This window comes from Anolis carolinensis, unplaced genomic scaffold (assembly GCF_035594765.1).
Source record: "Anolis carolinensis isolate JA03-04 unplaced genomic scaffold, rAnoCar3.1.pri scaffold_7, whole genome shotgun sequence".
Classification (NCBI taxonomy): Eukaryota; Metazoa; Chordata; class Lepidosauria; order Squamata; family Dactyloidae; genus Anolis; species Anolis carolinensis.
In genome coordinates this window covers 11,026,424-11,041,153 of record NW_026943818.1, presented here as the reverse complement: position 1 = coordinate 11,041,153, position 14,730 = coordinate 11,026,424, and the positions used below count along the sequence as shown (strand labels likewise).

The 14,730-nt window shown below is 46.4% G+C and overlaps 1 protein-coding gene across 2 annotated transcripts in view; it reads left to right on the top strand.

Annotated features, from left to right (window-relative positions):
• Positions 1-14,730, top strand: part of pnpla7 (patatin like phospholipase domain containing 7) — a 126,036-nt gene that overhangs the window by 48,895 nt on the left and 62,411 nt on the right. For both annotated transcript variants that reach the window (XM_062959070.1, XM_062959069.1), the window contains exon 21: positions 7,140-7,289. In XM_062959070.1, coding sequence (XP_062815140.1) covers positions 7,140-7,289 — 150 coding nt within the window. The remainder of the gene's footprint in view (positions 1-7,139; positions 7,290-14,730) is intronic.

Sequence of the window (14,730 nt, the reverse complement as noted above, 5' to 3'; positions counted from 1 at the left end):
GTCCATAGACACCTCCAAGGTCATGTGGCTGGCATGACTGCAATGAGCGCCAGAGCAGTACCTATTGATCTACTCACCTTTGCATGTTTTCAAACTCCTAGGTGGGCAGAAGCTGGGGCTAACAGCAGGTGCTCACCCCGCTCCTTGTGACCTTTCCTTCTGCAAGTTCAGCAGCTCGGCGCTTTAACACGCTGCGCCACCGAAGCGTCCATAATGTTTATTAGGCTCGACAAATGGACATCCGTCATCCATATTTGGCCTCTGTGTTCAAGGGCACCTCCAAATATGATTTCGGAGCCATGTTCCACGTCTCTTTTTTTGCACACAAGATCCTTTCTACCGTTTAATCCTCCCGTAACGGCGCCCTATTCGAAATCTCTTTTATGATATTTATAGAGCGGAAAGCGATAACTCTCCACTGATTCACAGCCCCGAAAACAGCATGACTCGTATCTAGTCATACCTTTGAATTCTCCCAATTTGATGCAGACGATCCGCATGCTGCTTTCTCACTTTTTTCCAGCTACGATTTAAAATGTCCCTGTTTTTCTTTTGTTCTCTACTTTCCCCTCTTTGTCCTCAGCTTTCTGCAGTTGCTTATTTACCGTATATACTTGAGTATAAGCCGATCCGAATATAAGCCGAGGCACCTAATTTTAAAGCTACGGACAATGTGGTTGCTGTTGCCCGCTTTTGGTCTAAAACTATTTAGTTGCTTCTGATTTTCCTTTTTTTTCCCCATCATTTTAAAATGTATTTATCATGCAATGTTTTTGACACGAAATAAATAAATAAATAACCCAATTTGACCGCAAAAAAACTGGGAAAACATTGACTCCAGTATAAGTCGAGGGTGGTAAATTTCAGAAATAAAAATAGATACCAATAAAATTACATTACCATATATACTCGAGTATAAGCCGACCCGAATACAAGCCGAGGCACCTAATTTTACCACAGAAAAACTGGGAAAACATTGACTCCAGTATAAGCCAAGGGTGGTAAATTTCAGAAATAAAAATAGATACCAATAAAATTACATTACCGTATATACTCGAATATAAGCCAACCCGAATATAACCCAGGCACCTAATTTTACCACAAAAAATTGGGAAAACATTGACTCCAGTATAAGCCGAGGGTGGTAAATTTCAGAAATAAAAATAGATACCAATAAAATTACATTACCATATATACTCGAGTATAAGCCGACCCGAATACAAGCCGAGGCACCTAATTTTACCTCAAAAAAACCCTGGGAAAACATTGACTCCAGTATAAGCCGAGGGTGGTAAATTTCAGAAATAAAAATAGATACCAATAAAATTACATTAATTGAGGCATCAGTAGTTTAAATGTTTTTGAATCTGTACATCAAACTGTAATTTAAGATATGACTGTTCAACTCTGATTAAATCATTATTCTCATCTTCTTCAATGTAAATGTGCTTATGTATCCTTTGAATAAGAGTGAAATAATAAATGTAATAATAATAATAATAATAATAATGCAGTAAAATAATAAATGGAATAATAAATGCAGAAAATAATAAATGGAATAATAAATCGAGTAAAATAATAAATGTATTAATAATAATAAAAATAGAGTAAAATAAATGTAAAAGTAACAACAATAATAGAGTAAAATAATAAATGTAATAATAAATAGAGTAAAATAATAAATGTAATAATCAATAGAGTAAAATAATAAATGTATTAATAATAATAGAGTAAAATAAATGAAAAAGTAACAACAATAATAATAAATGTAATAATAAATAGAGTAAAATAATAAATGTATTATTAATAATAAAAATAGAGTAAAATAAACGTAAAAATAACAGTAATAGAGTGAAATAATAAATGTAATAATAAATAGAGTAAAATAATAAATGTAATAATCAATAGAGTAAAATAATAAATGTATTAATAATAGAGTAAAATAAATGAAAAAGTAACAACAATAATAATAAATGTAATAATAAATAGAGTAAAATAATAAATGTATTATTAATAATAAAAATAGAGTAAAATAAACGTAAAAATAACAGTAATAGAGTGAAATAATAAATAGAGTAAAATAAAAAATGTAATAATAAATAGAGTAAAATAATAAATGTATTGATAATAATAAAAATAGAGTAAAATAAACGTAAAAGTAACAACAATAATAGAGTGAAATAATAAATGTAATAATAATAATTAATAGAGTAAAATAATAAATGTAACAATACCAATAATAGAGAAAAATTATAAATATACCATATATACTTGAGTATAAGCTGACCTGAATATAAGCCCACCAGGACCCTCACCCGAGTATAAGCCAAGGGGGGTCTTTTTCATTCCTAAAAAAGGACATAGGTGATGGAACCTATTAGGACACGGGGGCGGGGCCAGGGGAGGGGCGGGGCCTCTTCCCAAGTGCCAGAGACAGGGCTGAGCACCTGGGGTGCCTGTTAGGGGGCGGAGCTAGAGGAGTGGGCGTGGCTTCTTCCCAAGAGCCCGAGACAGGGCTGAGCCTCTATACCTCTCCTGAGACGCTTGTTGGGACACAGAGGGCGGAGCTAGTGAAGGGGGCGGGGCCTACTTCCATGAGCCTGAGACAGGGCTGAGCCTCTATACCTCTCCTGAGGCGCTTGTTGGGACACAGAGGGCGGAGCTAGTGAAGGGGGCGGGGCCTACTTCCATGAGCCCGAGACAGGGCTGAGCCTCTATACCTCTCCTGAGGCGCTTGTTGGGACACAGAGGGCGGAGCTAGTGAAGGGGGCGGGGCCTACTTCCATGAGCCCGAGACAGGGCTGAGCCTCTATACCTCTCCTGAGGCGCTTGTTGGGACACAGAGGGCGGAGCTAGTGAAGGGGGCGGGGCCTACTTCCATGAGCCTGAGACAGGGCTGAGCCTCTATACCTCTCCTGAGGCGCTTGTTGGGACTCAGAGGGCGGAGCTAGTGAAGGGGGCGGGGCCTACTTCCATGAGCCTGAGACAGGGCTGAGCCTCTATACCTCTCCTGAGGCGCTTGTTGGGACACAGAGGGCGGAGCTAGTGAAGGGGGCGGGGCCTACTTCCATGAGCCTGAGACAGGGCTGAGCCTCTATACCTCTCCTGAGGCGCTTGTTGGGACACAGAGGGCGGAGCTAGTGAAGGGGGCGGGGCCTACTTCCATGAGCCCGAGACAGGGCTGAGCCTCTATACCTCTCCTGAGGCGCTTGTTGGGACTCAGAGGGCGGAGCTAGTGAAGGGGGCGGGGCCTACTTCCATGAGCCTGAGACAGGGCTGAGCCTCTATACCTCTCCTGAGGCGCTTGTTGGGACACAGAGGGCGGAGCTAGTGAAGGGGGCGGGGCCTACTTCCATGAGCCTGAGACAGGGCTGAGCCTCTATACCTCTCCTGAGGCGCTTGTTGGGACTCAGAGGGCGGAGCTAGTGAAGGGGGCGGGGCCTACTTCCATGAGCCTGAGACAGGGCTGAGCCTCTATACCTCTCCTGAGGCGCTTGTTGGGACACAGAGGGCGGAGCTAGTGAAGGGGGCGGGGCCTACTTCCATGAGCCCGAGACAGGGCTGAGCCTCTATACCTCTCCTGAGGCGCTTGTTGGGACACAGAGGGCGGAGCTAGTGAAGGGGGCGGGGCCTACTTCCATGAGCCCGAGACAGGGCTGAGCCTCTATACCTCTCCTGAGGCGCTTGTTGGGACACAGAGGGCGGAGCTAGTGAAGGGGGCGGGGCCTACTTCCATGAGCCCGAGACAGGGCTGAGCCTCTATACCTCTCCTGAGGCGCTTGTTGGGACACAGAGGGCGGAGCTAGTGAAGGGGGCGGGGCCTACTTCCATGAGCCTGAGACAGGGCTGAGCCTCTATACCTCTCCTGAGGCGCTTGTTGGGACTCAGAGGGCGGAGCTAGTGAAGGGGGCGGGGCCTACTTCCATGAGCCTGAGACAGGGCTGAGCCTCTATACCTCTCCTGAGGCGCTTGTTGGGACACAGAGGGCGGAGCTAGTGAAGGGGGCGGGGCCTACTTCCATGAGCCTGAGACAGGGCTGAGCCTCTATACCTCTCCTGAGGCGCTTGTTGGGACACAGAGGGCGGAGCTAGTGAAGGGGGCGGGGCCTACTTCCATGAGCCCGAGACAGGGCTGAGCCTCTATACCTCTCCTGAGGCGCTTATTGGGACACAGAGGGCGGAGCTAGTGAAGGGGGCGGGGCCTACTTCCATGAGCCCGAGACAGGGCTGAGCCTCTATACCTCTCCTGAGGCGCTTGTTGGGACACAGAGGGCGGAGCTAGTGAAGGGGGCGGGGCCTACTTCCATGAGCCCGAGACAGGGCTGAGCCTCTATACCTCTCCTGAGGCGCTTGTTGGGACACAGAGGGCGGAGCTAGTGAAGGGGGCGGGGCCTACTTCCATGAGCCCGAGACAGGGCTGAGCCTCTATACCTCTCCTGAGGCGCTTGTTGGGACACAGAGGGCGGAGCTAGTGAAGGGGGCGGGGCCTACTTCCATGAGCCTGAGACAGGGCTGAGCCTCTATACCTCTCCTGAGAGGCCTTTTAGGACTAAAGCCTGAGCCTGAATATATTGCACAAGATTTCCCTAGCCTAAAATGATACATTTTAATATATTGGGTTTATGGTTCCTGTCCCCTTGATCTGGTCCCGTAAGCGTGATTTACTCTTATAATTGTATTATTTTACTTTGTTTAATGATGTGTATTATGTTGTTATGTATTGGTTGTGTGGCTTTTATGACTGTAAACCGCCCTGAGTCCCATCCGGGAGATAGGGCGGTATATAAATAAAGGTTTATTATTATTATTATAAAGGGCGGGGCTAGGGGTGGGGGCGGGGCCTCTTCCAAAAGCGCGAGACAGGGCTGAGCCTCTATATCTCTCCAGAGAGGCCTTTTAGGACTAAAGGGCGGGGCTAGGGATGAGGGCGGGGCCTCTTCCAAAGAGCGCAAAACAGGGCTGAGCCTCTATATCTCTCCAGAGAGGCCTTTTAGGACTAAGGGGCGGGGCTAGGGATGAGGGCGGGGCCTCTTCCAAAGAGCGCAAAACAGGGCTGAGCCTCTATATCTCTCCAGAGAGGCCTTTTAGGACTAAAGGGCGGGGCTAGGGATGAGGGCGGGGCCTCTTCCAAAGAGCGCAAAACAGGGCTGAGCCTCTATATCTCTCCTGAGAGGCCTTTTAGGACTAAAGGGCGGGGCTAGGGATGAGGGCGGGGCCTCTTCCAAAGAGCGCAAAACAGGGCTGAGCCTCTATATCTCTCCTGAGAGGCCTTTTAGGACTAAAGGGCGGGGCTAGGGATGAGGGCGGGGCCTCTTCCAAAAGCGCGAGACAGGGCTGAGCCTCTATATCTCTCCTGAGAGGCCTTTTAGGACTAAAGGGCGGGGCTAGGGATGAGGGCGGGGCCTCTTCCAAAGAGCGCAAAACAGGGCTGAGCCTCTATATCTCTCCTGAGAGGCCTTTTAGGACTAAAGGGCGGGGCTAGGTATGAGGGCGGGGCCTCTTCCAAAAGCGCGAGACAGGGCTGAGCCTCTATATCTCTCCTGAGAGGCCTTTTAGGACTAAAGGGCGGGGCTAGGGATGAGGGCGGGGCCTCTTCCAAAGAGCGCAAAACAGGGCTGAGCCTCTATATCTCTCCTGAGAGGCCTTTTAGGACTAAAGGGCGGGGCTAGGGATGAGGGCGAGGCCTCTTCCAAAGAGCGCAAAACAGGGCTGAGCCTCTATATCTCTCCTGAGAGGCCTTTTAGGACTAAAGGGCGGGGCTAGGTATGAGGGCGGGGCCTCTTCCAAAAGCGCGAGACAGGGCTGAGCCTCTATATCTCTCCTGAGAGGCCTTTTAGGACTAAAGGGCGGGGCTAGGTATGAGGGCGGGGCCTCTTCCAAAAGCGCGAGACAGGGCTGAGCCTCTATATCTCTCCTGAGAGGCCTTTTAGGACTAAAGGGCGGGGCTAGGGATGAGGGCGGGGCCTCTTCCAAAAGCGCGAGACAGGGCTGAGCCTCTATATCTCTCCTGAGAGGCCTTTTAGGACTAAAGGGCGGGGCTAGGGATGAGGGCGGGGCCTCTTCCAAAGAGCGCAAAACAGGGCTGAGCCTCTATATCTCTCCTGAGAGGCCTTTTAGGACTAAAGGGCGGGGCTAGGGATGAGGGCGGGGCCTCTTCCAAAAGCGCGAGACAGGGCTGAGCCTCTATATCTCTCCTGAGAGGCCTTTTAGGACTAAAGGGCGGGGCTAGGGATGAGGGCGGGGCCTCTTCCAAAAGCGCGAGACAGGGCTGAGCCTCTATATCTCTCCTGAGAGGCCTTTTAGGACTAAGGGGCGGGGCTAGGGATGAGGGCGGGGCCTCTTCCAAAGAGCGCAAAACAGGGCTGAGCCTCTATATCTCTCCTGAGAGGCCTTTTAGGACTAAAGGGCGGGGCTAGGGATGAGGGCGGGGCCTCTTCCAAAGAGCGCAAAACAGGGCTGAGCCTCTATATCTCTCCTGAGAGGCCTTTTAGGACTAAAGGGCGGGGCTAGGGATGAGGGCGGGGCCTCTTCCAAAAGCGCGAGACAGGGCTGAGCCTCTATATCTCTCCTGAGAGGCCTTTTAGGACTAAAGGGCGGGGCTAGGGATGAGGGCGGGGCCTCTTCCAAAAGCGCGAGACAGAGCTGAGCCTCTGTATACCTCCTCTGAGGCACTTGTTAGAACACGGGGGCGGGATATAGAGGTTTAGCCCCATCAGGCACTCAGGAAGAGGCCCCGCCCCCTCCTCTAGCCCCGCAGGACAGGGATAGATGCTCAGCCCTGCCTCAGAGCTCGTAACTCCGCCCATCCCAGTCCTGGCCCCGCCCACCTCCCCCTCCCAGCCCTGCATCTTGGAGTAGGAGAGAGGCTCAGTCCCGCCCTCTTGAGCATGAGCCACACCCACCCCTCTAAGCCACGCCCTCTTTCCATATTTTTTCTGGAAAGGGGGCGGCAGGCCAAATATGTTTGGGAACCACTGTGTTAAACCTTTGAGATTGACTAGTTCTGAAAGCCGTGTTCAATGCGTATTATGAGACCCCATGCGCTCCTTTATCCCTTTGGGGAGCAATGTACTCCACTTCGCCATCGACCCTCACCAGCCCCACTGTAACAGGAACTATTCTTTGCTTTCTTTTTGACAGCTCACCCACTCGGTCTGCACACAGCGAGCAGCAAATGGGACGCCAGCAACCCGGCCAGCAACCTCTCCACCGTGGCCATCATGCCCGTGTCGGAGGACGTGCCTCTGGCCACCTTCACCTTGGAGCTCAAGCACGCCCTCTGCGCCATTGGTAAGCACTCTGTGGGGGATGCAGGTGGAAATAGAAGGTGGATGGCCATCTGTCAGGGAGGCTTTGATTGTGCTTTTCCTTCATGGCAGGGCCTTGGACTAGATATTCAGTAGTAGTCTCTTCCAAATCTATTGTCGTTGTTGTTGTTGTTGTTGTTATGGCTGGATGGCCATCTGTCAGGGGTACTTTGATTGTGCCTTTCCTGTGTGGTTCTATTGGATGGACCTTGTTGTCTTTTCCATCTCTATTATCACTATTGTTGTTGTTGTTGCTGTTATTATTATTATGGTTGGATGGCTATCTGTCAGGGGTACTTTGATTGTGCCTTTCCTGCGTAGTTCTATTGGATGGACTTTGTGGTCTCTTCCAACTCTATTATCATTGTTGTTGTTGTTATTACAGTAGAGTCTCACTTATCCAACACTCGCTTATCCAACATTCTGGATTATCCAACGCATTTTTGTAGTCAATGTTTTCAATATATCATGATATTTTGGTGCTAAATTCATAAATACAGTAATTACTACATAGAATTACTGCGTATTGAACTACTTTTTCTGCCAAATCTGTTGTCTAACATGATGTTTTGGTGCTTCATTTGTAAAATCATAACTTAATTTGATGTTTAATAGGCTTTTCCTTAATGCCTCCTTATTATCCAACATATTCGCTTATCCAACATTCTGCCGGCCCGTTTATGTTGGATAAGTGAGACTCTACTGTATTATTATTATTATTATTATTATTATTATTATTATTATTATTATTATGGCTGGATGGCCATCTGTCAGGGGTACTTTGTGCCTTTCCTGTGTAGTTCTATTGGATGGACTTTGTGGTCTCTTCCATCTCTATTATCATTATTATTGTTGTTATTATTATTATTATTATTATTATTATTATTATTATTATTATTATGGCTGCATGGCCATCTGTCAGGGGTACTTTGATTGTGCCTTTCCTGTGTGGTTCTATTGGTCTCTTCCAACTCTATCATCGTTGTTGTTGTTGTTGTTGTTGCTGTTATTTGAAACACAACAAGATGAGTCCACAGCAGAGTTATTATTATTAATATTGTTGTATTATTATTATTATTTTATTATGACACAGCAAACATGGTCTCTTCCAACTCTATCATCATTGTTGTTGTTGTTGTTGTTGCTGTTATTTGAAACACAACAAGATGAGTCCACAGCAGAGTTATTATTATTAATATTGTTATATTATTATTATTATTTTATTATGACACAGCAAACATGGTCTCTTCCAACTCTATCATCATCGTTGTTGTTGTTGTTGTTGTTGCTGTTATTTGAAACACAACAAGATGAGTCCACAGCAGAGTTATTATTATTAATATTGTTATATTATTATTATTATTATTTTATTATGACACAGCAAACATGGTCTCTTCCAACTCTATCATCATCGTTGTTGTTGTTGTTGTTGTTGCTGTTATTTGAAACACAACAAGATGAGTCCACAGCAGAGTTATTATTATTAATATTGTTATATTATTATTATTATTATTTTATTATGACACAGCAAACATGGTCTCTTCCAACTCTATCATCGTTGTTGTTGTTGTTGTTGTTGCTGTTATTTGAAACACAACAAGATGAGTCCACAGCAGAGTTATTATTATTAATATTGTTATATTATTATTATTATTATTTTATTATGACACAGCAAACATGGTCTCTTCCAACTCTATCATTGTTGTTGTTGTTGTTGTTGTTGCTGTTATTTGAAACACAACAAGATGAGTCCACAGCAGAGTTATTATTATCAACACAACGACGTTGTATGGCACAGCAAACAAGATATATATGCTGGATTTCGTTTCGCAAAACCACAAGTCGAACACTTCCCAAGTGTCTAGGACTGTGTGATGTATTTTCTGATGATGTGTGCTGATCCCAGTAGGGTGGCCTTTTGCAGTTGGCAGATGGTGATTTTGTCAATGTCTATTGTTTCCAAATGCCGGCTGAGATCTTTTGGCACAGCACCCAGTGTGCCCATCACCACCGGGACCACCTGTACTGGTTTCTGCCAGAGTCTTTGAAGTTCAATCTTGAGGTCCTGATAGCGGCTGAGTTTTTCCTGTTGTTTTTCATCTATGCGACTGTCACCTGGGATGGCAACATCAATGATCCAAACCTTGTTCTTTTCCACAACTGTGATGTCTGGTGTGTTGTGTTCCAGAACTTTGTCAGTCTGGATTCGGAAGTCCCACAGTATCTTTGCATTATTATGGCTGGATGGCCATCTATCAGGGGACCTTGTGGTCTCTTCCAAGTCTATGAGTCTAATCACCATATCATCATTATCCACCAATAAATGAAGAGTTGCCAATCTTTTGCTCTCTGATAGGCACACAATTTAAAGGTCTCAGTGGCAGGGCAAAGAAGCCAACCACTCTCTGAAAAGGATTTTCATCCAAAGGCCCAAATATATATATATTTAACAAGACATCCAAGGGGAAGGCTTTAACCTTGCTTCTCCCACTCACCTGCCCTTGTTCTCTGTTTCTGCTTCTGAACGTAAGCTGTGAAACGAGAGAACGAGAGAGTGATGGGAACCATCTCGGGAACCATCTCAGCAGCCGACCCCGACTGCAGCGTGTAGGTGCTTTTGTCTCGCAGCCTTTCAAGGACGTGGAAGGCTTCCACTTTTCCCTGCCTCCCCTTCGCCCACACTTCCGTCCGCACCGGGATGAGTCACGGAGAACGGAGAGAACGGAGGCATGTGCCGCTCACACGCTTGGCTTGCCGTGTACCACTACCACCACCCCATTTAAAATGATACAAGATCTATAATAATAAGCGAGCGTCTCCACCGTTGCCGGAAACAGAAGAGATTTGAAATGCTCTGTTTTCCGCTTTGCTATAATTAAATATCTTCCCTAGTAATGACACTGTATTTGAAACAGACGAATGTAGCGTGGCAATACTTTAATTGTAATGACATGGGATAATGGGAGTTGTAGTTTCGTAAGGCCTTTTGACTCCTCTGTCAAACAGTGTTGGGTGACCGTCTGTCGGGATCGTCTGGATTGTGCATTTTTGCCTGGAATGGGTGTCCCTTTTAACTCTATGCTTCGATGATGTTTCAAGGTGGAAACGTTGAAGATGCAGTGGGTGATGGAGTCTCCATCTTTGGAAGCTTTGAGAAAAAAGCGAGGTGGCCACCTGTTGGGAGGGCCTGGATTGTGTATTCCTGCATGGCAAGGGGTTGGACTGGATGACCCTTGGAGTACTTTGCCATCCATCCATCCATCCATATGTCTATCCATACTTCTTTCCATCTATCCATCCATCCATCTGTATATCCATCTACCCAACCACCCATCCATCCACCCACCCATCCATCCATATGTCTGTCCATCCATCCATCCATCTATCCATCCATCCATCTGTACATCCACCTACCCAACCACCCATCCATCCATCCAGCCGTACATCCACCTACCCAACCACCCATTCATCCATCGAGATGGCTATCTGTCGAGAAAGCTTGGATTGTGTATTCCTGCATGGCAAGGGGTTGGACTGGATGGCCCTTGGGGTACCTTGCCATCCATCCATCTACCCAACCACCCATCTATCCATCTACCCATCTACCGATCCATCCATCCATCCATCCATATGTCTAGCCATCCTTCCTTCCATCTACCCATCCATCCATCCACCTACCCAACCACCCATCCATCCATCTACCCATCCACCGATCCATCCATCTATCCATCCTTCCTTCCATCTACCCATCCATCCATCCATCCACCTACCCAACCACCCATCCATCCATCTACCCATCCACCCATCCATCCATCTATCCATCCTTCCTTCCATCCTTCCTTCCATCTACCCATCCATCCATACATACATCCACCTACCAATCATCCATCTGTACATTCACCTACCCATCCATCCATCCATATGTCTATCCTTCCTTCCATCTACCCATACATCCATCCATCCATATGTCTATCCTTCCTTCCTTCCATCTACCCATCCATCCATCCATACATCCACCTACCAATCATCCATCTGTACATTCACCTACCCATCCATCCATCCATCCATATGTCTATCCTTCCTTCCATCCATATGTCTATCCTTCCTTCCATCCATATGTCTATCCTTCCTTCCATCCACCCATCCATCCATCTATCCATCCTTCCTTCCATCTACCCATCCATCCATCCATACATCCACCTACCAATCATCCATCTGTACATTCACCTACCCATCCATCCATCCATATGTCTATCCTTCCTTCCATCTACCCATACATCCATCCATCCATATGTCTATCCTTCCTTCCTTCCATCTACCCATCCATCCATCCATACATCCACCTACCAATCATCCATCTGTACATTCACCTACCCATCCATCCATCCATCCATATGTCTATCCTTCCTTCCATCCATATGTCTATCCTTCCTTCCATCCATATGTCTATCCTTCCTTCCATCCACCCATCCATCCATCTATCCATCCTTCCTTCCATCTACCCATCCATCCATCCATACATCCACCTACCAATCATCCATCTGTACATTCACCTACCCATCCATCCATCCATCCATCCATATGGCTATCCTTCCTTCCATCCATATGTCTATCCTTCCATCCATCCATCCATATGTCTATCCATCCTTCCTTCCATCTACCCATCCATACATCCACCTACCAATCATCCATCTGTACATCCACCTACCCATCCATCCATCCATCCATCTATATGTCTATCCTTCCTTCCTTCCATCCATCCATCCATCCATATGTCTATCCTTCCTTCCATCCATCCATATGTCTATCCATCCTTCCTTCCATCTACCCATCCATCCATCCATACATCCACCTACCAATCATCCATCTGTACATCCACCTACCCATCCATCCATCCATCCATCCATCCATCCATCCATATGTCTATCCATCCATCCATCCATCCATCCATATGTCTTTCCTTCCATCCATCCATCCATCCATCTGTACATCCACCTACCCATCCATCCATCCATCCATCCATATGTCTTTCCATCCATCCATCCATCCATCCATCCATCCATTTGTACATCCACCTACCCAACCACCCACTCATCCATAATAATAATAATAATAATAATTATAATTATTATTATTTTATTTTTATACCCCGCCCCATCTCCCCGAAGGGACTTGGGGCGGCTTACATGGGGCCAAGCCCAGGTCACAAACAATATAAAAACATAACAATAAAACAGTCAATCAACAATAAAACAAGTCATATGTCAAGATACAGTAAATATACTATGATAAAATCCTGGGTCGGCTCTAAAAAAGAACTGAGCCAAAAAAGTGCAATTAGTGTCAGATTCAATCAATCTAACCATCCGTCCATATGTCTATCCATCTATCCGTCCATCCCTACATCCACCTACCCAACCACCCATTCATACACCCATTTATCCATCTAGATGGCTATCTGTCAGGAGGGCTTGGATTGTGTATTCTTGCATGGCAAGGGGTCGGACTAGATGGCTCTTGGAGAGGAAACAGACAGAACTTTTGGTCTGATCCAAAGTCAGAGAGAATATTTTATTTTGAGAACTGTATCACACCGAATTCCCCAGGACAATCTATCCGTGAGCTCTTTCGTTTGTTGGATCTGGGAATCATAATCTGACTTAGGAAGTCTCTGCCAACATTCATGTCAGATCCAGCCTGTGACTCATGCCTCCCTCCTCGGAGAGATGTCATTTGACTCTGACAACAGGCCCTTCTGCACACATCGCTGCCTGTAACACAAAACTCGGAGAGACAAACGCAAAGCCACACCAGTCCATTAGACAGAGCCGTTTTTCCTCAAAGTTGGACAGCGTGGCTCGCAGGCGTTTGACAAGCACCAGTGGGAGACCGCTAGTTCTTTGTGGCCGCAGAGTGCACGAAACGGGAACGGTCAAAAGGCCAGGGACTGCAGCACGACGGTGCCTTCTAGCAGATGGCCGTAGGAGAAGAAAAAGGGAGAATAGAGTTGTACTGGAGGGTTAGATGGAGGACAAGACTCCACCTTGGTGGTTTTGACAGTCCACAGATATACAAGGGTTGAATGAAAAGTAATGCCTCCACCTTCGTAATTCCTCAACAGATGGCAGTACTGGTCTGCGGCAGGTCCTGGCTTGTTCAGTAGACTCTCCTCTACAGTTCCATTTGGCGGGAAGCCTTAGCATTGAATGGTTGTGTTGTTAAAGTGTGAAGTATAGAACCCTGCACGGACGGGGAAGCCTTAGCATTGAACGGTTGTGTTGTTAAAGTGTGAAGTATAGAACCCTGCACAGACGGGGAAGCCTTAGCATTGAACGGTTGTGTTGTTAAAGTGTGAAGTATAGAACCCTGCACGGACGGGGAAGCCTTAGCATTGAATGGTTGTGTTGTTAAAGTGTGAAGTATAGAACCCTGCACGGACGGGGAAGCCTTAGCATTGAACGGTTGTGTTGTTAAAGTGTGAAGTATGGAACCCTGTGCAGACGTGGAAGCCTTAGCATTGAACGGTTGTGTTGTTAAAGTGTGAAGTATAGAACCCTGCACAGACGGGGAAGCCTTAGCATTGAACGGTTGTGTTGTTAAAGTGTGAAGTATGGAACCCTGTGCAGACGTGGAAGCCTTAGCATTGAACGGTTGTGTTGTTGAAGTGTGAAGTATGGAATCCTGCGCAGATGGGGAAGCCTTAGCATTGAACGGTTGTGTTGTTAAAGTGTGAAATATGGAACCCTGTGCAGACGTGGAAGCCTTTGCATTGAACGGTTGTGTTGTTAAAGTGCGAAGTATGGAACCCTGCGCAGATGGTTCGATTTGGCGGGAAGCCTTAGCATTGAACGGTTGTGTTGTTAGAGTGTGAAGTATGGAACTCTATGCAGATGGTTTCATTTGGCGGGAAGCCTTAGCATTGAACGGTTGTGTTGTTAAAGTGCGAAGTATGGAACCCTATGCAGACAGTTCCATTTGGCGGGAAGCCTTAACATTGAACGGTTATGTTGTTAAAGTATGAAGTATGGAACCCTGCACAGACGGTTCCATTTGGCGGGAAGCTTTAGCATTGAACAGTTGTGTTGTTAAAGTGCGAAGTATGGAACCCTGCACAGACGGTTCCATTTGGCGGGAAGCCTTAGCATTGAACGGTTGTGTTGTTAAAGTGCGAAGTATGGAACCCTGCACAGACGATTCCATTTGACGGAAAGCCTTAGCATTGAACGGTTGTGTTGTTAAAGTATGAAGTATGGAACCCTGCGCAGACGGTCGCTCAATGCGACTTAAACAACATGCAGTCATTGAATTCATGACAGCAGAAGGTGTCACCCCAAAAAAGATTCATCAGAGAATGCAAGCTGTTTATGGTGATTGTGTTAATGTGAGTCCTGTGCCTCGTTGGGCGAGTAAGTTTAAAGATGTAG